Below are 25,456 nucleotides of genomic sequence, written 5' to 3'. Positions count from 1 at the left end.
CAATTAATCTTTCTTATTCTATAAAACAGGGTGGCTGCCCTAAAACTGCCCTTGGAAATAGTCCCTGAGATGTGCTAATTCCTTCATGTTCTCCCAAACCATTCATAAGGCCACTCTATCAATTTAACAGTATCCAACAGCAGTGTCCAGGAAATTTCCATGTACTGTTAAATTTCTTATTAACGAGTCAACCTAAAGGTCTCTGTATAGTTACCAATTAAATGCATATATAAAAATTACTTCCAGAACACATTAAAAAACCTCAACACTTCAATAGCGTGAACTGAGGAGCACAGTAAGTCCAATAAAGCTGTGCTCCAGCACAGCTTTGCATCTCACAAACTGCAAAAGTATTCTGAAGTAGAATAGTTTAAAACTTGCCTCATTCTAGGTGGATCTACCAAAAAAGATCCTTTTTGTAAGATTAAATTTATGGACATTCAATTTCTAAATAACTACCTATCGTTTTTTATCCATTGTGATTTAAAGTTTATCCCAACTTTTGCACCCAAAATCGAAAATTAAATTAGAGAAAAATGTGTGTGATATTAGCTTATTTGAGCTTTCTTAAAATCTGATCTGGATTTTAAGAATACTTTTAATAATTAAAAGTATTTGTGTTACTGTTAGACGCCATTATAGACTAATTCCCTATTAGAAATTCAGTTTCATCTGGAAGCACATCTTTTTTTTAACACAAGTAATGCATAATTTACAGCAGCGCTTCTGAAAACTAAACTTGAGAAAAAACACCCAGAAGTGTTGTGGATAATTTTAAGGCTAGACCTAATCTGTTGTAAAATGTGTTCATTTACTGCTTTGTCTTTTTAATGAGTTAAAGTAGAATACTTTGTGGGAATATAAATTATGCCTTGAAATCTTATCAAACTACAATACCATATACAGTCTTCTCTACTAGAATTTCACCCCTAGTGAAAACACACAACATAAAAAGTTTAACCCTGAGTAAAACTTTCTACCACAGCTTTAAAAGAGGAGGTTTTAACAATTGGAAAGAGGGAATAAAACTATCCACAGAAGACTCAGTTCTTCCTCTCCTTCCACCCCAGTCAGAACTAAAAAAAGGCCTTTTGAAAGAGAGGGCAAAATCTTCTCTGGTTTCTTTTAGATTGCAGATCTGATCATAGATCTTGCCTACACCAGCTGAGTGTTCTGGTGTAGGCAAGTGTTGACTGACTAACTGACTGGTTTGCTCCCATTTCTGGGGCTCTTTGGTACAGAGACATGAACTTTGCCAGGGCAGGCACAGACAGCTCTGTACCCAATAAACACTGGATGTCAGGGCTGTATCTTAACTCTGTAGACCCTTGTGGGGGGAGCCCTGGCTGCCAGGACCTGCCTGCAGCACATGGGCAGGACCCCTGGCTGCTGGGACGTCCCCGCACCGTGTGAGGGGGGGCCCGGGCTGCCAGGACCTGCCCCCTGGTGCGGCCATGGCAGGAGAAAGGAAAGGAGAGAAAAGGGGAGCCTTGCCGACGGGTACTGCCCCCCCAAGAAAGAGGAGAGGGGAGCTTCGGAGCACACAGAGGTTTGCCATTCCAGGTTTGGGGGGGGAGGGCTGCGGAGGATGCGGAGTGGGGGGAAGGATTGGGGAAAGGTGTCGAGTGGGCTGAGGGGGTCCTCCGACTGGCAGGAGGTAGAGCGGGACAATCCCGTATGAAATGTCACAGGTGAGCAGTGCGCCTGAAGATATGTGGTAACGCAGTGGTGGAAGGATAAGGTCAGGGTGGATAGTGGGTCCTTTCGGAGTGATGGGTGTCCTGGCCAGGCTGGGGCCTTGAAAGGCACCCCCACCCTGGATGGGTACAGGGGCCAGAATGGTTGGCTTGTTTGCTTGTCTGTTTGGTTTTGGTTCACCTGTGGCTACTGCCCAGGTTCGGCATGTTCTGAATATATTTGCTTCGCTCTGTTACATCCTGTAATGGTAGACAGGACAAAGGGTTGTTCCTGGGTATCTCCTTCAGATTGTTCATAGACAGGTGATAGGAAAGTAGGAAATGTAAGACTTGCCCAAATCGTTCTAACAGGAACGTAGCCTGTGTACCCCTATGTGGTTGCAAGCTATGCTGGAGATGGTACATGCCTTCGGTAGGGCCGCCCGTGCCAGACAGGTCAAAACCGTAGGACCAGATTTAATACATTCTTGGGCAGGATGAGCTCGTTAGCCTTCTGGCAGTCATCCTAGGAGAAGGACAACTCTAATCTCAAAGCCAGGCAGATGGAGCTCGTTTAGCCCTGTAAGGCCATCCATCTAAGAGAAGGTCACTCTAATCAAACCTATGTCCTGAGGATCTCGCTGCCACCGTCCAAGCTCACTCGGCCCTGGCAGATGAACCTTAGGATTAAAGGGTGGGTTCAGTTCCGCGCATACTGCATCTCACCTAAAAAATCCATTGCGCAGGCTTGAAGGCTTTACCCACATGCAAAAAGTCCTGTAGTGACGGGCGAGGGTCAAAACAGCAGGTGAAAGGTGCACTGGGAGCCGCAGCCCCAACCCTGCATGCAGGCAGTTCAGGATATTGGTCATTTGAGACTGACCGGAGATGACAGTCTCTTGGGGCAGCACCCTGAACGACCAAGCAGCCTTTTCAAGGACAGCACTGCTTGCTCCACTCGGAGAGGGGCCTAGAAAAGGTGGCCTAAACAAAGCTCATCTCCACCTTCACCCGGTTGGTTAACCACAGGCCAACGGGCATCTTCTTCCAATGCAGTTGCACAAAGATAAAAGTCAGTTTAAAGAAGACAGAAGTTCTCCATCAACCTGCACCTCAGGAAGTCCCCCATCATCCCCACATCACCATTGGCCAATCAGAACTCAAATCAGTCCAGCAGTTTAATTACCTAGGCAGCCTCATCTCCTTGGATGGTAAGAGTGACGGGGAGATAGACAACAGGTTAGCAAAGGCATATAGTGCTTTCGGAAAGCTTCATAAAAGAGTTTGGCGAAATAAACACTTGAAGAAAAGTACCAAGATCAGTGTTTACAAAGCCATAGTGTTGTCTACTCTCTTATACGGTTCCAAGTCATGGGTCATCTACCGCCACCACCTGCGTCTCCTAGAACGCTTCCATCAACGCTGCCTCCGTTCAATCCTAAATATCCACTGGTCAGATTATGTAACCAATACATCTGTTCTTGAACAAGCAGCAGTCACAAGTATCGAGGCCATGTTGCTGAGAACACAGCTGGGCTGGGCAGGGCACGTCTCCAGGATGAAGGACCACCGCCTCCCTAAGATCCTGCTTTATGGTGAACTTGCCACCGGCTGCCACAAGAGAGGAGCCCCGAAGAAAAGATACAAGGACTCCCTGAAACAACATCTCAGCCTGGGCCATATTGATTACCATAACTGGTCTACTTTGGACTCTAATCGGGAGGCCTGGAGACACACCATCTATAACGCTGCTGATGCTTTTGAGAAAGCACGCAGGATCACCCTTGAGGAGAAAAGACAACGCAGAAAGAATCGTGCCCTGCAGAATATACCATCTAAGGAGTCTTTCTGCTGTGCCTTTTGCAACTGGACATGTCTGTCTCATATTGGCCTTTTTAACCACCAATGCACCTGCAACAAATGTGGGTAGAGCCCTTCCCAAATCTTCGTTCGCGAAGCCTAGCCATGATGAGACCCTTGTGGAAGGGAGGAAGGACTGACTTCTCTGCACAGCAATTTATCTGAAACAAGCATGACCCTCTGAACCTCCTTCATCCTTGTGAAAAAGAGGTGGAATGAGGAAATGTGAAGAGGAAATTGCTCCAGATGAAAAAAGAGGAAGACATTCCTAATTCTGGCATTATGCTTCAGATTTTTCATTACCTTTTCCATATTCAGACTTCTATTTCATTATCTTTTCTATATTCATTCAGAATGGATATTTGCTTGTTTTATCTGGAGTTAAATTTTTTTGGTCATTGAAAGTGTCCCTTTGGGATGTAAATTCTCTTTTCTCCTCCTCTAAGGAAGAATGTACTGCCACTCAAACTCTGATTCTTACCTTGTGCTTTCCTTGCCTGTAGCAATTGTTTACGGAGTGGGTGGGTTGTGCAGCATGTGGTGGACATAGTGTTAGGCTTCCTGTGTAATACATTTCTTTTTTCTTCACTCACAATTGGAATTGGGGTTGTTTCATAGAGCAAGAAAACACATTTTGAGATTCAAGTTGCAGTCATTTTTATTGGCACCACTATGCCTAGGAATATTTCTTTAGACAATCAAACAAGAAGCTCAAAACTCAACCCTATAATTTTGTTAGTCTTAGCAAATATAAGAACTTAGCAAAGTATCTTCACATTTTCTATTTTTAAACCTTATATGTAGCACACGTTTATCTCTGAGCTGACAGTGTCATCTTGGTAGTCCACTGACGATGCAAGAAAAGTATTTCATGTTACAATGTGATCATAAATAAGCAGAATGACATTATCTAAAATGTAAAGATTAGCTGCTGCTATTCTGAGCTAGGCTTAGAGATGTGACATTTCCCTGTAGAGCAGCTGTGAAAAACTGTACCATCATTTTTTGCAAAGCTCTTATTGTAGTAGCATTAAATATCTTGAAGCATCAAAGTACTCAGAATCCACCAGCAGCTCCTGTTTCAAGTCAATCTGTAAAATACCTTTAGAACTTGCAAAATTATAGTCAACTTTCCCTTCTCAGTTAGTTGGTAGAGATAAAAGTCAGTTATCTGCTATGAGTTCTGTGTTCAAGCACAAAAGGAAGTGGGAAGGAAACTGAAAAATACTGAAAAATTTTCTTAAAGGTACTGGTTTTTTTGGTGCCATTAGTATGGCCAGTCTTCACGAGCGAAGATTTGGGAAAGGTCATTAACCCTTCGAGCCTGCGCAGTGGATTTTTTAGGTGAGACACAGTGTGTGCTGAACTGAGCCCACCCTTTAATCCTGAGGTTCATCTGCCGGGGCCGAGCGAGCTTGGACAGTGGCAGCGAGGTCCTCAGACTGTAGGTTTGTTCAGAGTGACCTTCTCTTAGATGGATGGCCTTACAGGGCTGAAGGAGCTCCATCTGCCCAGGGGAATTTTACTCTGAGTGGGAATCGAACCTGGGTCGCAGTGGTGAGAGTGCTGCAACCTAACCACTAGACCACCAGGGGCCCCTGGTGCCATTAATAAAGGGAATTAATGGTCCCAAGATAGAAGATCAACATATTAGTAGAAAAGAGACTGTTTATAAAGGTATTAACAGCACCCAGAGGCAAGTAAATCACTGCCAAGTTGCATACAGGCTTTGGAAGTTTATATCAAACCACTGTCACTTTTAGCTTTTAGGAAAGAAAGCTCCCTGGAGTACAGTCAACCTATAAGCTCCCTTGCAAGGTGTTTTGCATTTTCTTTTGAAGAGTTCACCATTCATCACTGCTGCTGACTTAAATATGTGACCAAGATGAGTCACTAAACAATGCCTGAACCCCCTCTTAGTCACTCCCACCCACTGCAGGTTTGTCCTTTATTTCAGTTTGGTGCATGAATTATATCCCCAAAAATTCATTAATCCCAGAATCTCTTGACAAACCATTTGATGCCCCTCAAAATTGTAAAAATTCATCTATTTGCTGGCATAATATGTTTCTATGATGGGTATTATTAGTATTAGGGGACCTCAAACTTCACAAATATATTTTCTCTTTCAGTTTACTGACTGAAGGAATATTTTCATCATTTTCAATAATGCTGTATCTTAATAAGTCACCTCTTGTGTCAGCTGCCTTAAAATCTGCTTAAAACTTCTTCTTCAGTGTGAAGCACAAGAGTTCTGGCAGTGTTGGTCTTGTCCATGTTACTGACACACATGTGCCTCTCAGGCAAGCAACATGATGTTTTGACATATTCCCTGCTTCAGCTAGCAGACAGTTGCCATTCATATATATATGAATATGCACCTATATACATATATAGAACTAAACAATGCATATATATGTATGCATATATAAGCTCTGCTGTGCACAGCTTTTGTTCTGCATACACACAGCACTGAAAACCATTTAACTTCAATTTGTAGCAAGGTATCAGGCACTGCCACTGTCCTTGTACTAAACTGTGATTGCAGGCTCTGGTCCCACAGTACATCAGGGACAGAGTATTTGAGGGGGTGACAAATAGCATGTTTTCCACTATTTTTTGGAAGACTTAAGTTGAAAATAAGTGTGTGTCCCGACAGTATAACTGTCATTTTGGTGCTACAGATTTGAAAGTTCTCTTTGGAAGTACACTGGGCTGTTATATATAGCTTTGCTGAAAGATACTTATCCTTGACAAGGACATCTCTGCCAGTTGTTTAGAATTACCCTTGTCCTATTTTGTCATGAAACTCACTTAATTTGAAAACACATATGAAAAGGGGAACATATTTATTTCATGTCAATACCAATATATGCCAATACCTTAACTCCTGTCTGACTCCATTATCTAAATAATAAAGAGGTGTTTAAAAGGAAAATAATTTTGTGACATTTTCTATCCACCTACCATAGCGATGATATGACAATTATTATTTTACCCAAGATTGCTCTGTGACTCTAAATGTACATAAGGCAAAGAAATAACCTCTTTTTCTGGCAAATAAATCAAATGCTTCCAAAGATCTTCAGCAGCACTGAAGCTTGAAGCACAAGCAGCCTTCCAGGATGACAATACAATCTCTACTTTATATTTGTCTCTTTTTTCTTTCTGGAACTACAGCTCGAATACACAGCAAGGCTGGATTTTCTGTGGCGTGTACAAGCAAAAGAAGAAATCAATGAAATGAAGGAGCTGAGGGAGCACAATGAAAACATGCTACGGAATATTTTACCCAGCCATGTTGCCCGTCACTTCCTGGAGAAGGATCGAGATAATGAAGTATGTGTCAGTTTTATTTCTGATATTTTTGTTTAATTAGTAAAAGAAAAGCAGATCTGTTAGGAAATTGTTGAAACTTAGTTCTCTATAGGATTTATTGCACAAATACTGCCAATATTTTGTATCTGATTCACACTGAAAAAAAAAAATTCATGTTTTGAAATAAAGGTTCTAGGGCCACATCAGGACTGATGTTTCAATGTTCAGACTCAACAGCAGGAAATATGTGGATCTACTAGAGCAAGTCTAGCAGACAGTCACCAAGATGATTAGGGAATTGGGGCACATGACATATGAGGAGAATCTGACAGACCTGGGATCGTTCAACTTTAAGAGCAAAATGCTGAAAGACGATGTCATTCTCGTCTTTCAGTACCTAATGGGTGTTTATAGAGAAGAAATTATTAGAGGTCTGGAGCATCTCTCTTATGAAGAGAGACTGCAGGAGCTGGGCCTCTTTAATCTGGAGAAGACTGAGAGGGGATCTCATTAATGTATATAATATCTCAAAGGTGGATGCCAAGAGGATGATGCCAGACTCTTTATGGTACTGCCCAGCAACAAGACAAGGAGCAGTGGCCTTACCTAAAACACAAGAAGTTACACCACGACATGAGGGAGAACTTTTTTACATTGAGGGTGACAGAGCACTGGAACGGGCTGCCCAGGGAGGTCATGGATTCTCCCTCTCTGGAGACATTCAAAACCCACCTGGATGCATTCCTGTGTAACCTGCTTTAGATGACCATGCCTTGGCAGTGGGGGGTTGGACTGGATGACCTCCAGAGGTCTCTTCAAACCTGTGATTCAAACCTGTGATTCTGTGAAGACAGAGCCTAGATCAGCCCTCAACTGAAGAAGGCCATGAAAGGCTTGACCTAGTTGGCCCTGCTTTGAAAGAAAACTGTATTAAATGACATTCAGAAGTCCTTTCTAACCTATGAGTCTATGAAGATCTATTATTCATAGAAACGACATGTGAATTTAACAGAATGTCTGTGCAAACTTACAATAGTGTTGCAGAAGTACTATTAAGAGCCCTGCTGGTGATTATGGAAGCAGTCTGTGCAACAGGCAGCAACAGACCTGAGGCTCTCATATCTTCAGACACAAGAGGACATTTTTGCCATTTCATATTGCCCCTGAATTACCTCTTTATAGCAGTTAACAAAACACCCATTTCAGAAACATAGTTTGTGGCTATGTTCCTAAAAAGTGTTTGCAGCACACAAAGAAAAACATGTTAAAGGAGACTCTGGATATTCCTAAGACAAAGCTTGAAGAGGTATAAAGGAAAGTTCAGAATTTGTTTCTGAAAGCAGCAGTAAATCACTTACTTCTTATTTGAAATAAGGCAAATGCATATTATAATATTATCTGTAAATAAAGTCTACTGTATGATAAAACTGGAATATTCTCACATAATGTTGGAATAATCTTTTAGAAAATGGGGAGGTATTTTGCAAGATTCACATTGCCAGAACTGACATATCTTTCATTATGCAGCAATAAGACATCAAGGCCACAATTTTCTGATTGTACATTTTGGAAATAGACATAGCTAGACAAATTAGACTGCACAATGAGGAATCATTGTGTTCTGATTTCAAGTATCACCTAGAGAAGGATGAAGCTTCTCTTGTAGTGAGAAGCTACAAGAAAAGGCACTTTAGAAATCAATCTCTTGAGAAATTTTACACTCCGTGGGTATTAAACTGCCATAAAAACACTGCTCTGCACATGAGAAAATGTATGTGTGAAAGCAACAAGGTTAAAATGTTTCATTGCAAATGGAGCAGACCCTGACACCAACCAAGAGTGTATTCTGGCATATCTGCATTATGGATTTTCAGGAAATAAGTTTTTTATCTTACACTTTCATTCACATACAGTCACATGCATAATAATCTTCAGAAGTAAGCAGATGCCCCATGGCTCACTGCTGATGCTTCAGTAATTTGCCACTGAATTCAATTCCACCACCCCTGCTTTTTGTAAGGCAATTTCCAGAGTAACTATACTTGTGGATGATTTATGCATGAGCTGGCAGACTGTAACATCTACCAGATTTCAGTACAATCAATCCTGCAGTTCATGTCTGGCCATTAAGTTAATTTCTCTGCTCTCAAAAAAATGAATTCCCAAATGTGTACTGTAGCATTTTCTCATGGATGTATTATTTCTGCCTTGATGCTTCTTACCAAAAATAGAAAACCAGAGCAGCTGAAGGCTCAGCCAGTTGTTTTCTATCTTCATGATCTGAGGAAAGAGTATGCCTGAGTGTGTCCGTGCTTCTCCTAGCACATATTGTCAAATCTTCCATAAACAGCCACAAACTAATTTGTGTATTATCTTTCTCTATACCCACAAAAGGGAATAAGAGTGTCCTTAGAGTGTGGCCTCCACAACCCTGAAGATTTTCTTCCATGAAAGACAGTGTAAGGGCAGGAAAGGAATCAATTGTGTTTTCTCAATCAAAGCTTTGCAGGGACTTCGCAAACTGGAAAAATTTCTCCACTTTTATTGTGGGACGCTTTGTTAAAGAGCCCAGCTAAGTAGCAGCATTAATGGCATATTAAAGTGCAGGCCTGGGATTCAGGATGCTTTTCTAGGGAGAAGCAGAATGAAGGAAGAAGAGCCTGAAGTGTTCACATCAAGTGTAAGGCAACCAACAGTAAATCTTTTTAATATAAGACCAAAGCGCCAAAATTTTTTAAAGCCACTACCAAGAACATTGAGAAAAAAGTACTTCAGGTTAGAATGGCATGAGAAAAGTCCCAAAACAGAAATGGAAGTGTCCACCATTGGGTAAAACTATGGAAATTCAATCTTGGGAAAAAAATCAACAAAGGAGAGTGCATATGGTAGTGGTATATTACCAGGAGTTACTGTGAAGCTCTGCCCTTGGCATTTTTAAAGTTGAAATTAATTTGTTCCTAAAAATTAGCTTTAGTTCAGAGAAGAACTGTCCACATTTTCACACAGGTAATGGCACAAAGCCCTCCATCTGTTACTCAGTACCAGAGTGAATTATATGAATAATGTAAGCGGGAGCTTATTCCAGGGCATACTTTGTCCTAATAGCCTCCTGTGACTGATCCTTTATAAGCTGCTTTCTGTCCCCAGTAACTCTACTACTACCCTCACTTCTGTTTCTCTCTCCTTTCAAACCCTATTAGCAGGAACATCTCCAGGAGTCAGGCAACCAAATAGCTTCATAGTCACCTTACAAGAACCCCAGTTTACCAGATAGTAAGGGCTCTCTGAAACCTGTGAATAAACAAACTTGTAAAGAGCTGCAGTAGTTTGAAGTACAAAATATCCACCAGAAAATGTGGTTACTGAGAGTATTTTTTATAAAGACATCATATTAGACATTTTAAGTGCTCCCATCTTATCCCCGTCAATAAATAAATTTATAAATATATTGTCAATTACAAAAGTTTGAGACAGACTTAAACAATAATAAATAGCAAACATTAGGTTCCTTTTACTTGTCTAAGTGTTCGGTTATTTGGTACTCATACTTGCAAATGAATCCTTCATTTCTTCAAGTCATTCCCCTTATAAATTAAAAGGGAAATTTCTATTTCATTTTTGCTGGTGTAGCCCCTTGACCTGAGAAGCAGAAGGAGCAGGCTTTCAAAGAAAGGGCAAACCCTGTCCACAATCTGCAATAAAAACATAAGAGCTGTCAGCCTCATCCTGTTGAACTTGGCTAACACTTCATACACTAATGCCAACATCAGATATTAAGGTATTATTCATGGAGAAAGTAACAGAACTATTTTAATTGCAGCTAATTACACTTTTTCCCTATGTTACCACTTTATTCATCATTCTTCATTGTTCTTTTAGGAATTATACTCTCAGTCCTATGATGCTGTTGGTGTGATGTTTGCTTCTATTCCTGGATTTGCTGACTTTTATTCCCAGACTGAGATGAATAACCAAGGAGTAGAATGTCTGCGCTTGCTGAATGAAATCATTGCAGACTTTGATGAGGTAATACCAGCTAGAGAAAACCTGATAGTGCTTAAACAGTGAGTTCCAAAATATAAAATATCTCATCCTAAATTATCAAATTTAGTAATTATTTTGCTTCCAATAATTGACTGATTTTTTTTTTGCTCCAATTAAAATTGTCTGGTTTGTTTTTATGCCATTCATCTTGCCAAACATTGGTCTGAATGACCTAGTGAGATAGAGGCTGAAAGCAATACTTGAGTGTAAACATTCATAAGTAAAAGCACAGATCTGGGTAACTAGAAGAAGAAAATGCCTTAGTTCTGTAGAAGAAATAAGTATGAACATATTTCAGCAGTTCCGGAAAATAGTGGTCTAAAAGCAAACAGATAAAAATGTTGTTTTGAAGGTATTGTTTGAATGGACTCAATGAATGCTAAAGGTAAGATAGTACCAAGTTAAATGTGAAGCACAGAAGCAAATGTTGGGTAGAGAATGAAAGGTGGTGGTGATATATTAACTGAAGAGAATTGTCTGGTCAGGGATTTTAGAGAGGTAAATGAAGTAAAGCTGCTTGTTTTACTTAGGAATTCAGAGGTGAAGGGAATTTATTTTATTTTTAATGGAGACAAAAAGGAAAAAGAATTTATTTAGGTATCCTGTCCAGGTAATTTCAGAAAAGGAGCTGAGGAAGGGATAAGATAAACTGGAGAAAAAGAGTCAGATTCCCAATGTAGCTATTGCTAGGTGGAAGTAAAGGAAACCTGGTAAGTAAGGAGGAATTTGCATACTAAGTATTGCATACTCTGCTAACTATTTAGTAAGGAAGTTTAGACAGGTGGTTTCAAGCCTTGCAAGGAGCCCAAGAGGAACTGAGAAAAGACACAAAGCATCGACCAACGAAGAGCTTTGAAAAAACTTCAAAACCAGGAAGGGTGCAAAAATGCTGCCAAAATTACCTGGCATAGGGAATTTTAACCTATACACTGCAAGCAGTTTTCAGGAGTGTGTAGCCCTCCTCAGCTTCCTGAGTAGTAGAAACAGAATTTGAACCATCTCTACTTATCAGTGAGATTGCATCTGTGTGCCAGACTGGAATGGTCTAGATAGAACAGGGAAGGGGAAAATGTGGAACCGTTGGTCTGTGACTCCTTATCCTGGGCATGTTCATAGAGTGGCTGCTCATAAAACCAGGGTTAAGATCACCAAACTCTGAGAGACACTGAAATTAAGAGTTTATCCTTATAATTGGTGCAATACTAAAACTATCAGTGAGAAATAGAAGAATTCACAGGGAATGTATTCCTGTGGATTTTAGTAAAGAACAAAATTACTCTCCTATGAAAAGAACTGTCACCTGCTAAGCTCCTGCACTGCTTTCCCTATGGATATAAATACCCACTTCTTACCTCCAAGATCTTGCACAGCTGTCAGCATGCTTCTTGATTAATAGCTTTGTTTTTCTTTCCAGATCTGATTAAAATGATTACTGCTCAAACTTAAATTAATTCATGGCAATAGTCTTTCCATTAAGATATTTTGTCATGCACGTTCACGCAATCTTCACAATAAAATTCCATTGTTGCTGCGGCGATTACTGAAGAAAAGGTTTTCATCAAAACCTTAACGCAATATTACTTTCAGGCCCCTAACACCGGCTCTGTAATTAATAAAGGACCTAATTAGGGACTGTATTATGTCCCAGACATGTTTTGTTGAATAATAGGTATGTTCTTGGTATGAGTATTAAATGAAATTATGTGATCCCCTGCTGACTGCTAACCTACTTGCAGCATGGTCTTGTCATTAGTTTATTCTGCCTAAGCAATGTGTAAGGTGATATGCCAGAAAAGCAACTCAAGGGAGTAATAATAACCATGGAAAATGAACCAGAAGGCATTCTGGGCATTCAGGGCTATCTAGGTTTCCATGTAACTATTGACTGACACTACATGACGTTGCTATTCCTTTTTTTCATTACGCTCTTTGCCAAGATTTTCTGCTGTCTCGATACAGTCCAGGAAGCAAAATACACATGTGCAGACTGAGAGCAGAACATGCCTGTGACCCATGGGAAAACTTTGTTCCTCAGCATCATGTGAACACCTCTGTAGAGATACCGTAATGTAGAAAGCACAGGAGTGTAAGACATGGGCACCTGGTACCATTTACATATCCTGATTTGAGAAAGCAACACGGGATTTCAGCTGCCATGCTGCATTACTGGAAAACTCATGTTGTTCTAGAGCAAGCCATTGGAAGTTTTGGAGGAAAGTGTGCTCTAGATCACACTAGACATACATGTTTAGACAACTGAATTCAGTTCCTAAGCTCAAATCAGATTCTGCACTGCGAGTCCCCTCTTTTCATCACCGAGATAATAGTATTAGGGATGATCTGTCCATAGGGCCAGGATGATGTTTCTGAATGAAAGGAGAGGTAAAAACACAAATTGAAACAAATTGAAAAAATACAAATTTCTGGCTTGGAAAATGTGATAGGTGCAAAAGAAGGAAAGTTGGAAAATAAGGAAATCTTATTTCTTCTATTTAGAGGGTTTTCCTTGTTACGGCAAAACAGTGGGGTTACAGTCTGGATCTGTTATTTTGCTTTCCACGTAATGGATCTATGTTGGACAAAGCCAGTCAAACAAAAATAGTGAATGGTGGAACAGAACCTGCCACTGAAAACTGCCTGGGGTAGGTGCCCACGGAGCAGTCAGGTTGTAATTGGGTGTTTCTTAGGGAGCTGGGGGAACATGGTCCAAAAGTCAGTCTTGGAGAGTAGGTGGTTGACTCTTCTCAAAGGACTGCCTCCACTCAGGGGTTTTTCCCTCACGGTTCACAAATCTTTTCATTTCCAAGTTATCCAGTTTTCCTCTCAGCTGAGGCAGAATTGGAGGTGTTGGTTTCTGGACTGACAAAAAGAAACAAACATGAACATCAAAAATCTACTTTTATAATTACCTATTTTTGTATGACTGTAGTCTTAAGACACATACAAGGCTAAAGTCTTAGAGAAGTTGGACCAAAAATTAACATTGGAGCATTTCTCCTGAAATCACAAGTCTTGAAGGATTTCTTTTAAAATGTAATATTCTTTCTAGCCTTTTTAATCTATCATTTATGTCTCTTAATGTTACAGTTGGGATTTGTGCTTTAATAGGAGTTTTCTTGTTCACAGTTGGGGTTTTTTCCTCACATTTTCTTTATCCTGCAGTGATTTACATAATGAATATGACAACAGCTATTAATATATTATGTTGCCACAAGTAGAGGTTTCAACAGAACACTAGATCCTGTTTTCAGATTTCCTTCGATTACCCTTCAGTTGTGTGCCATGTCCTGGAATATTCTTTTTTTTACTATCTTGTACATGTTATCCCAGGTCTGAGCTCCCTACAACCTTGGCTGTGCAAGAACTGTAGCATCAAGCTTTTAAGGCACAAATCACATTCTAGTGTTTGAAAATGTTCCCTGGACTATTGTGGTAAATTAGCAGCCTATTTAAAATGCAGCAAATAGCAGCTGATTTAAGACTGAGTTGGAATACCTTTCCCCAATATCAAAATCCATTGACCTGTCATACTGTGAAGAAAGTAATTGGTAAATAGATTGTTATTTGAAGAAGGAAAGAAGCTATTGAACAGGCCAGATATAGCAAGGGGGAAAAAAAAGAGATTTGGAACAATAATGAACAAGGGGTAAAAAGACAACCTGAGATCATTTCTTCTAAATTATCTCACAGACAATAGTTTCCTTCTTCCTTAAAAAGAGTAATTTTAGATATTTATTATACGTTTTAAATTAGTGTTCTGTTTGCTGTTACTTCCAGCAACCATGAGGAAATGAAAATATAGACTGTTTTCATCTAAGACTCTTTTCTCCCCTTGCCCACACACCTGGTGCTCTCAGACTGCTCATAAAGGCAGAGCTGCGAGAAATGATCTTTAAGAGAGCAGTTGGAAGGGCTGCCCTTGTAGGAGGGAAAGGTACATCATGGGCTTTTCTGGCAGTTTGAAGAAAAATGAGAAGCAGGTCAAGTTTTCGGAGTTTCCTGGCTTGGATGGGAGCCATTAACCATATGGCTTTGTATTCCCTCTGCTCAGTGCTGAGCAGCCTCCCATTAGAGACAGATGGTGCAATATCTGCACATGAACAGCAAAGCTTCCAAGACCCCAGCGCTCCAGCTGACGTACACTGTGGTTAGTTCAATGGCAGGGGATATTTCATGTTATGCCTTTGGTATGTTTCTCCCTTTGAATTAAATAATCCCCTTAATAGACAGGAAATTCCAACCCACAGAATGGAAAAAGAATGCACAACAGTGTATGAAAAATAAGGGGGAAATATTTCATTAAATTTTTGCCTGACCACAGAAAGACTTTTTTTTTCATTTAAACCACAAGTGGAGACTTTAGAACTGAAAGTTTGAAATTCCTTTACTTTGTGAACAGATTTTTTTTTGCCCAGAATTTGCTAACCATATTGATACCTGCATTCATTAGATACCACACAGTTTATCACAGATCCCAGGAGTATTTGGCATTAACATCAGCAATAAACATTTTAAAAGCCTGTGATGAGACAACTAATGGCCATGTACCACAGTCTATTGTCATTGATTGAGTCCACATCCTGAACTCTGCTTAGGTCTTTCAAGGAATGTAAGACTGGTTTCTATTCCATGAAAATCTTATGTTAAGCCATAAATATAGACTTGGAATAGGGACCAAACTGTCACTCTCACTTCACTCAGTGCTTCAGTCACTAGACTAAATTTATTCTTCCTTTTCCAGATTCTCAAGTTCTTTATACATACTTAACACCCATAGAATCATAGAATGGTTTAGGTTGAAGGGACCTTAAAGACCAACTAGTTCCAATCCTCCTACCATGGGCAGGGACACCTTCCACTAGACCAGGTTGCTCAGAGCCTTATCCAGCCTGGCCTTGGACACTGGTCTCATCACCTGAATTGTTGCTGTAGCAACACTTAATTTGCAAACTGAGTTCCTCCAAAAGAGTTTTAAGAACACTTTTAAGTGATCAAATCTTCTTCTATTCACACATACATACACAGAGAGTTTGTCTTCACGAATAGTCAGTGATCATACCTCAGGAAATGCAAGACTCAGATGCATTTATGTTAAACTGGAATATGTATGTCTTACATTAGCCATTATGGGATTTACCAAACAGCACAATTTGGCTTGAATGCACTCTCTGAGTAGGTGATGTTGCAAAGGCCCAGATGAGTGTGTCCCAGAACCCAAATGGAAAATACCACAAGCGTAAAGATTCATTTTCATACCTGTATAAGTATTTTGTGTTAATAATTACAAAAGTAACAGGTGTTTTTTTTTTTTTACATATGTGTTAGTTACTAGGTGAAGAGAGATTTCAAGATATTGAAAAAATTAAAACAATTGGCAGCACATACATGGCCGTGTCAGGATTATCACCTGAAAAACAGGTAAGAGAATAGTTTTCTTTAAAAAGCAAAGCTTGTGATTCATCTAACCATTCATATCGAAAAATATTAGTGTTATCTTTGTGTTGTTCATAAAGCTGTTTTGGCTAAAATAAAATAGACATTTGGGGCTTCTGGCAGACAATAGTTGCACTTCTTGATGAATTGAAATGCCATCTTCTGCTTGAAACAAGAACCATATGGATTCTTTCCTCAAATTTAGGTTTATAGTAGAAAAAAACTTCCTTTCAATCACACCAATATGAATCTAGATCAGGTCTATCTATATCTTCAGAAATACTCTAAAGTCATCACTGTAACTCAGACTGGAACATGACTGACAACCTCCAACAATTGATGAAGAGAGAGGATCTATTAACTGACAGCATCCTTATGCAAGTGTAATGCTGCATTTGTACTGTTTTGTGACATAGCTTATCTACAGACAGCACAATAACTATACATCAGAAAGAAAGCAGACCATCAATTCAACTGAAGAACAAGCAAAGCAAGCTGAGGGGGAAATCAGTCACAGAGGACACATACACAGTCACAGCCATAAACCTCAGATAAGTCAGATGAGAGAAATACATTATTAATTCCACACAAGAACTTGCCTGGAAACAGGGCCTCCAAAGGAGTTAGATGAGGCTCTAAAACACATCCAGTGAGAAGCTGGCTGTTGCTCAAATCTGCCTTTTTGGCAACTGGTGCCTCTCCCCAGGGATGAGCATCACAAAAGAGGTGCGCTGCCCTGGATCAGTCCCAGATTGGGAATCAGATCTGCCCACGATGATCACAATTGCCAGAAAAGCAGAAGCCAGATTAGCAAGAGCTTTATAAACTAGAACTTTTCCATTGTTTTTCTAGAATACATTATAAAACACATGGAGTGTAACTAGCTGAGCATTTCCCACCTACAGAGTAACAAGTGATGCTGACAGCTAGAAATCTACAAAACTAGACATGCATGGGACTGTTGATTGTTCCAAGTCAAAATGCTTCTGTGTACAGATGGGCAGAGAAGGACTGAACATCAGGGAGGTAGCTGGTTATAGCTACATGGCTCCTGACCTCTTCTTTTGATTCTTGAGGGAGGTAAAAATCCAAAGAGATAAAAGCTTCACTGCCTTTCCGAGACTGATTAACTCATCTCTTTTCTTGAACTATAAGACCTTAATGGAATTTTAAAGTATGTTTGAGATATACCTGTCTTCATACATATATGTCTGCCACCTTATCAGCATCTAAGAAGTGTAGGCTGCTGAGGGAGGTTGCAGGGCTGCAATCAGAATGAGGTTGAGGACAAAGCCTAAGCACAGTGTGAAAAGAACACGGTGATGCCAGAGAGAGGTTCAACACTGAGGATGATGAAAACTGCAAAGAGCTGGACTGCATGACCCATAGAGAGACTTTGAACTAAAAACTGGACATTCGAACAAAGAATTACCTTGCTTCAGAGCAGATGACATGATATCACACCATCATTGGGCCAAATCCACAGTTGTTCCTTACTCCACTGCCTCTCTTGAGAATCCCTGCCCCGTTATCTGCTCTGTTTGTGTTCTGGAAAGACCAAAATCCACTGCTGGTCCACATCTGTATATTGCCTGCCCTGTAGGAATCAAAATGTAGGGGAAAGAGCGGGAAGTGATTTGACTGCCCTAAGCAAAGGTGATTAAGGAGCTACAGAAGAGCCTTTTATCTCTCCCTTAACTGGTCCCAGGTTACTTGGCTTTCCCTGTTGTTCTGTCATGGTTCCATCCCTGAGAGCACTGGAATTGGTGCTTTTCCTGAGTGACAGTTTCAGCAAAGGAGAATCACATCTTTCACTTCTTTCGCTCTACCTCTTGCTTACATGGGTCATCTCTGGTTCTCGCTAGTTTTTGACCCTTGCACCTGAGCTATCTCAATCCTCTTTCTCAGCCTTAGATAGATTTCACGTGCCTTTTTAATTCTCATGATTGTCTGTGAGATTGTTGACAGGAAGTTACTTTCTTTGGTATTTTACACCAAGCTTCTCTCTATCCAGGTATGCAAGTGTTGTAAGATAAATGGGAAGCATTACCATTAATAACACCCTACCTCTCTTGGATCTAGTATGTTGAGGCTGTTCTTATAGATTCCAAATTAATTTACTTGGCACTTGGTAGGGATGGGTGGGCAAATGCAAAACATTTCTAACATATTGGTCTATAACTTCTTCCTCAGCAATGTGAAGACAAATGGGGACATTTGTGTGCCCTGGCTGACTTCTCCATCGCTCTGAATGAAAGCATACAGGAGATCAACAAGCATTCATTTAACAACTTTGAACTCCGTATTGGTAAGCATGGTTCAAACACAAGAATTAAAGTGGGGTTTTGTCTGCAAGGAGCTGACTCCAAAGAGTGCACTCCAGGAGCAATGCATGGATGTGTACAATTTAGGAGAGTCCAAATACGTAATCCTCTGTTTTCAAACTGACTTCATCCTAGGCAAAATCAGAAACCAAAAGTACTCTATTTGCATAATATTGGCTCTGACTTGGGATTGCAGGAGTTCAAAGTTTCAGTGAACTGAGTGGGAAGAGTAGTTAAGCTACTGTCTTTATCAAGTCTGGGCAAGAGACCGTAGATATAACACAGAAAGTGATCTGAACAGCTCAGACCTAGCCCCAGGATTCATACTTACACAGTCTCTAATTAATTTCCCTGTCTAGGATTCTTCTTCAGTAAAGGGGTAGAGGTAGCTTCTTTTAAACCCTGAGAGTAGTACTTTAGTTTTGCACAAAAATTGAATTTCAGTTCCAATCTGGCCAGTGGCAGCAGCTCTGAATCGCTGTGATAGGGAGCTACTATCCTGGATGGGATGTCTTGGATGGCTAGTGGAATGGGACATGAAACAATGGATATATGGCACATAGAAGGAGTAAATCTGAAGATGTAAATCTTCTCATGCTGATTGGATCACTGGCCAAAACCAAAAACCACATGGAAGAAACATGTCATTTACAACTCTGCCGTAGAAAATCTGAAGTATATTCAGCAGTCACAGCATGGAGGGTCACAGCACCACGATCTGATCTGCACTTCCTAACAGTTTTGAATGCAAAACTCTCAGTTCCCAAGATTTCTCAGGGAACAGGCATCCACTCTTAATAAGCGTGGATCACTTGCAAAGATTTAATAGAGCGTGGATACAACACTCTTTGGAAATATTTCTATGACCATTTAAAAAAAATCTTTTTAAAAAACCCTAAGAAACTAAAACCCTTTTTCCAGAGATGTGTCTTACAGTCTCACTAAATATATGTTTAAATCACTGCTACAGAAAAAAACTAGTTATTGCTTGTCTGGAATTTATGCAACAATCTTACAAGATACAGTCATTATATAACTTCATAGAATGCTTTAATATTTTCACTTCATCGAACATAAGAATGTAATTTCCTGGCTGTATAACACTAACAAGGTTGCCTTCAACAAGGCAGAAAGATCCTTCCAGAGAAATCTTTCCTACTATGTGAGAATAAGTTTGCAGGAACTTTGATAATAATGTGCACAATACAGATGACACATAAGTGATATGATTCCATTGACATAGATGTCCTATAAAATAACCCTGTGGATATCACTTTTTGTGTTTTGTAGCTTTTCCAGCTTTTTTTTCCCCTTAGTTTCTTTATATATACACTTCTTCCTTAACCTCAGAGATAAGTGTATCTGAACCAGTCTTCATCTGGTTCCTAAGAGCAAATATGGTCTTTAACCATCCTTGTATAACCATTTATCTTCTCAAATTTTTTTTTTTTATTTGTTATTAGGGATTAGCCATGGCTCTGTCGTAGCTGGAGTTATCGGTGCTAAGAAACCCCAATACGACATCTGGGGCAAAACAGTTAATTTAGCCAGTCGAATGGACAGCACAGGTGTTAGTGACAGAATACAAGTGCCTGAAGAAACGTATCTGATCCTGAAGGACCGGGGATTTGCCTTCGACTACCGAGGAGAGATTTATGTCAAAGGTATCAGTGAACAGGAAGGAAAAATTAAAACATATTTTCTTCTAGGAAGAGTACAACCAAATCCTTTAATCTTACAACCAAGAAAACTGACTGGACAGTATTCATTAGCAGCCGTTGTATTAGGACTTGTACAGTCTCTTAACAGGCAAAAACAGAAACAAATCCTTAATGAGAACAATAACTCTGGAATCATAAAAGGACATTACAACCGGAGGACTTTGCTCACTCCCGGTGGATCTGAGGCAGCAGCCCAGGCAGAGGGGGCTGACAAAACTGAATTGCCATAATCAGCATTGTTTGTGTTCTTTTTTTTTTTATTATTATTTCTTTTATATATAAAAATAAATATACAAATAAAAAGGGTTTAATTTTTTTTAGAAGAAGTGTGATTTTTTTACCGGTGTGATATTTCTATGAGATTCAAATTCCTACACTTTTACAATGGTGCCAGCATGTCTCCCCACCAGCCGTGGTTAGCCTCTGAATGTCCAGAAGCAGTAGCCGTAGGCCACCACTCTGCTGTGTCAGCTACCTGCAGAAAGGCACAAGAATAAAACCCTGGTAGGAGGGATTTAGAACATGAATTGTGTAGGGAGTTAGTGATGGCAAAAGGAGGGAATACTGCCCACACTTTTCAGATGAAAGCAAAGCAAAAGCAAATTGAGTAGGTTCTTCTCGCCCTCAGTTGCCTTCAAATAAATTTATACACATCTAAGCTAGTTGCCTGGTCCCCATAACAACAGGGAAAACCTAGACCATACAGCCAAAGAATTCTAAGGCATGTTATCTGCCCAGATGTGAGGATCTGGGAGACGAGATGAATCTTGTCCTGAACTCACTGAGTCCACTGGTTGTGGACTCTTGAAAGACAGACTAAGGTGCCCTTCCCATAGGTGAGTGACTGCACTATAGGTAGATAAATTCCGTGCTGGTGTCTTCCTGACCTCTTGCACCCAAGCCAGGAAGTCAAGGCTCTCCTGTGGGCACTGAGTCATGTCTGTCAGTCCTGTTTGGAGGGCTCAGACATACTGTGGTGCTCAGACACACTGGCACAAAACATCTATGAACAGATAACAGAATTACACCTTGAATGACATGTCTGGAGCCTTCAGCTGAAATAGTTCCCTGGTCAAGGAACTAATCAAGGTCAAGGAACTAATCAAGTTCTCTGGAGTATCTTTCCAGCACTCAGCTCTCAACTTGTCACCAGTCTGAGTTCTCACCAAAACAAGGGTTGTCTGAGGCTGTAAAATGAGTATGTGTTGAAGTACAGCAGGAGGTAAAAGTCACCACTAAACTCCCACTCAATTGCCTCAAGAAGAGGAGGAGCAAACACTGAGAATACCCTAAATCATCTGTGTGCCAACACAGAGAAAAACCTGCTGGGATGCTACAATGGCACGCTATGGTGCTATAAAAGGAAATCAAAAGGTGCATCAAAAGGAAGTTAATTTTTTGGGAAATGGCTACTCAACTTCACCTTGGAAAGAGTAAACACATAACTCAGGTTCCTGTTCACATTGGTGCCATGATTCATACTGAGCTGTAAAGTGCACGAATGAACCTCTCATCAAGTTGTGTGCTCAAAGGAGCTGGGTTTGTCTCAGTAAATATTATCTTTAAAATAAATCACAGATGGAAGAGCAGAACCTCTAATCACACAGTAATCCCCAGATGAGAACACACTCAAACAATAAAGTGCAACACACCGATTCTTTGTAAATACAAAGACTTCCTTTTTGCAGGCTGTTACCTGGTCCTTAATGAAAACTGGGGCTTTTTAGGAGCATTGCCACTGGATTAACCTCATTTTAGAAGATGACTAATTTGGCTAAGAAATCTCAATTCCTACATTTTATAAAACACTACTGTATACTAACAAAAGAGGCATCAAAACATGAAAGTGTTTAATTGTAATGAGATAAAAAATAATGCTTTCCATTGTAAAATAATAAGGGCAAAATTTTATTGGTTGACTGCCATCTTCAGAAATAGAAAATAATAAAAATTAATTAATAAATTCCACAGAAAATTATATCGCTGAACAGTGAGTCTGAACACAGACAGCAAAGAGCAGTCTGAAATATTATACCCAGTGATGATGCTGCCAGTAACTGAGGTCTTGTTCCAAACTGATTAATCCTTTGCATCCCCACAAATGTCGTTTTTTATGCCACGCAGGGAAAGCTGAGCCCCTCAGCTGACCTAGACTAATGCTGATACTGTAGGAGATGAGGACAAGGAAGTGATGGTATCTGAAGCAGTTAAAATAATTTCACATTTACAGTGGTATTTGAGGCACTGAATAAGGAAGCCTTGGCTGGTTTAAACAGCTCATTAACAGCTGTCCTCTCCTTCACAGCTTATTTCTGTGCTGTATGGGTTGACTACTCATGGTCCTCTAAACATAGCTAATAGCCCAGCTGAACTGGTTTTCTAATTCTCACCACTGCTGCCAGTCTCTGTAATGACAAATAACACTGAGTGGAAGGTTTAACTAGATAATAGGATTGGAGACTGGAGCTCTGAGGGCAACTTCACTGCTCCTTAGCATGTCCCCAAATCTCCTGCTTCTTATCATAGCGACCCATGGCTTTCTCTGTTATTCCTCTCAAAATCCCCATTAGCATAATTATGTTCCCAAGAAAAATTGCCTGAGTCTGTGTTGACCAGATAAGGAGCTTGCTAAACCAGCTCATTACCATGAATAATTCTTTAGTGAGGAATTTCACCTGTGACCGCTGCAGGTAAATCCCTGCTTGGGACTATTTGTCTACACTTGCTGGCTATTTGTCACCCCAGCAACCGCACTGTGTTTTCCTTTCCCAAGTGTGATGATCTTACAGGTTTAGCAATGTTATTTTTCATTGTAGCTTCTGTTTTCTGTGGAATACCAGCTATTATTTATGCTCCCAGTCTACTAGTTGTACTCCATGACTTTATGGTACCATTAGAGCATTCAGCTTTCCCTCACACCTGTCTTCAGGGTTTCTTGTTCATGAAGGATAGAACTGCTCATACCAGAAGGACCTATAAAGCCAAAACACCTAGTTATTATCCCTTGAAACATGCATGCCTGGGTTAATAAAAGCAAATTGCCTTGATACCATAACTCTTTGGCCAAACCAGCTCACAAATGAGAGCTTTCATAGATTTTCCCCATTAGGAGAAAGGAGGAGAAAGCCTTGGCAGAATCTGACTATACTCTTTGATATCACCTTATTTATTTCTATAAATATGCTCTACAGACACAAACAGCAGCCACCTGCTTCCTTAGAAATTTGTACCTCAGTTCATCCAACAAGCTCCATGTCATAAGCTCTTGTCACTTAAATGTTTTCTAAATAAACAGGCTGAAACCTACAGCTTTCTTGTCTCAAAAGTAACATACAATCAACCACATCAAGGGCAGTTTATGCCAGCTTTGAAGTAATCATTCTTAATCACTGAAGCAGATGGAATATTGACTATCTGGACAACATTTCTGTATGAAAATCATTACTCTGCAGCACTTCAAGAACATTTTTGCAACCACCACTCCTCTATTCTAGGAGTATCAGGGGCAAGAGTGATTGTCTGTGGGGCAGTGAGGGGATTTTAGTGCTGATTAATTCAGCATTCACCAATTTTTATAATATCTATTTAAAAAGTCACAGTTCAGGTACTGATACCTGTCAAGGTGTCTACTCTTGGCTCACACTTAGACTCAAAAACAGTGAGTTTACCTCTACTGAGAACAATGTGATAGGTGTGATATCATTTAGAACTGTGTTCTAAGAAAAAAAAAGAGATTCAAAAAGCTTTTAAACACAGGGAAAAATATAATTCATTGTAGTCAACTATAGTCCATTCCTGATTATTTCACAGCTGTTTTAACACTTTGAAAAGCACAGCAGAAAGAAAAAAAAAAAAAAAAGAAAAACTCATCTAATCCTTTTCTCATTAGCAGAACTTCAGTTGCCTTTCCTAAGTGCAATGAGAGTCAAGGAGTTTAAGCAAATACCCAGCACAGCAAAGTGGCTGATAGCCAAGTGTCCTGTTGCTGCACACTGTGGAGCTGCAAGGCAGGGAGCAGAGAGCCCAGCTCCACAGCTGGCTTGATAAGCATGCAACAAAATGATCAGAGGAGCAGGAAATAACCACATTAACCATCGTAAATGGTACATGGTGAGCGTTATAATTGCACAGTCAACTTATTAACCTCCCCATCAATCTTTTCCTGTGCAGTGGTACAATTAAGGGTTGGTGGTTTCCCCAGCTCTGTGCTTGGTTGGAGGAGGGGAAAAAATATGATAGTGGAGCAGTTGGCAGACGGGAGGGAAGGAGTAGAAATTCAATATGTATATCTGCAGGCTCTTGAAACTTACTGCAGTTTTTAAGGAATGCTCTCATTAGCTCAGCTGGAAGAAAAATATATTTCCTTGGTTTCATTACTTAAGTAGATAAGGCCTCTTTTTTATTAAAATAAATAAATAAATAAAAAATTCATTTGTCCATTTTCCACTAAGCTCTTTTATATATGATGGTTGTAAGTGTTACAGAGCCACCCAGAGACTGATTCATTCAGCTCATTCATGTGAAAACAATAGCAATGTGCAGGGCTGGTTAGACAGCACCTCCTGTAAAATGCCACCTTGTGCTACTTTTCCTGACCCAGCTATCCCTCAGCTCAAGGTGGTTTTTTTCTGGTTGATAAATATGTTAATGTTGATATACTGAACATCTCTTTGTTTCATAGTCCATGTACTTCTTGAGGGTCTTGAAATCAGTGCCTCCTTCAGCCTTGCAATATTAACTAAAACAAAAAAATAAGCACCATTGTTGCCACATGGAAAAAAAGAAGAGAATCAATCACAGCTGGTTTGCTGAAAATCTAAGGTTCTAAACCAAAGAACATATGTGTGAAATGACTTTTGATTGCAAACTCTACTTCCAGCAGCAGTGACAGGGGGTACTCCAAGGATATATTCAGTGACAGGATATTAAGTATCATTTTAATTAACTCATCAGTTACTTAAAATAATAAAAGTACAACAGCCTCTTCCTATTCATCATTCCTCACAGAGACTATTTTGACAGACTGTCAGTTCTGTAAGTTTCCATATATCACCAAGTAATTTTGCTTCAGATGAGTGAT

General features: G+C 40.0%; 1 protein-coding gene across 2 annotated transcripts in view; it reads left to right on the top strand.

Moving 5' to 3' along the window:
* The window catches only part of ADCY8 (adenylate cyclase 8), a 127,491-nt gene extending 106,795 nt beyond the window's left edge, over positions 1-20,696 (top strand). For both annotated transcript variants that reach the window (XM_051778525.1, XM_051778524.1), the window contains 5 exons: positions 6,717-6,875; positions 10,734-10,880; positions 16,224-16,316; positions 18,525-18,639; positions 20,119-20,696. In XM_051778525.1, coding sequence (XP_051634485.1) covers positions 6,717-6,875; positions 10,734-10,880; positions 16,224-16,316; positions 18,525-18,639; positions 20,119-20,606 — 1,002 coding nt within the window. In that variant the 3' untranslated portion in view covers positions 20,607-20,696. The remainder of the gene's footprint in view (positions 1-6,716; positions 6,876-10,733; positions 10,881-16,223; positions 16,317-18,524; positions 18,640-20,118) is intronic.
* The last annotated feature ends 4,760 nt before the right edge of the window (positions 20,697-25,456 follow it).

The sequence above is a fragment of the Manacus candei genome, unplaced genomic scaffold (assembly GCF_025592945.1).
Source record: "Manacus candei isolate 608988 ecotype Guabito, Panama unplaced genomic scaffold, ASM2559294v1 h1tg000013l, whole genome shotgun sequence".
Classification (NCBI taxonomy): domain Eukaryota; kingdom Metazoa; phylum Chordata; class Aves; order Passeriformes; family Pipridae; genus Manacus; species Manacus candei.
Note: the sequence above shows the minus strand (reverse complement) of the source record. Positions and strands in the feature narration are given on the sequence as shown.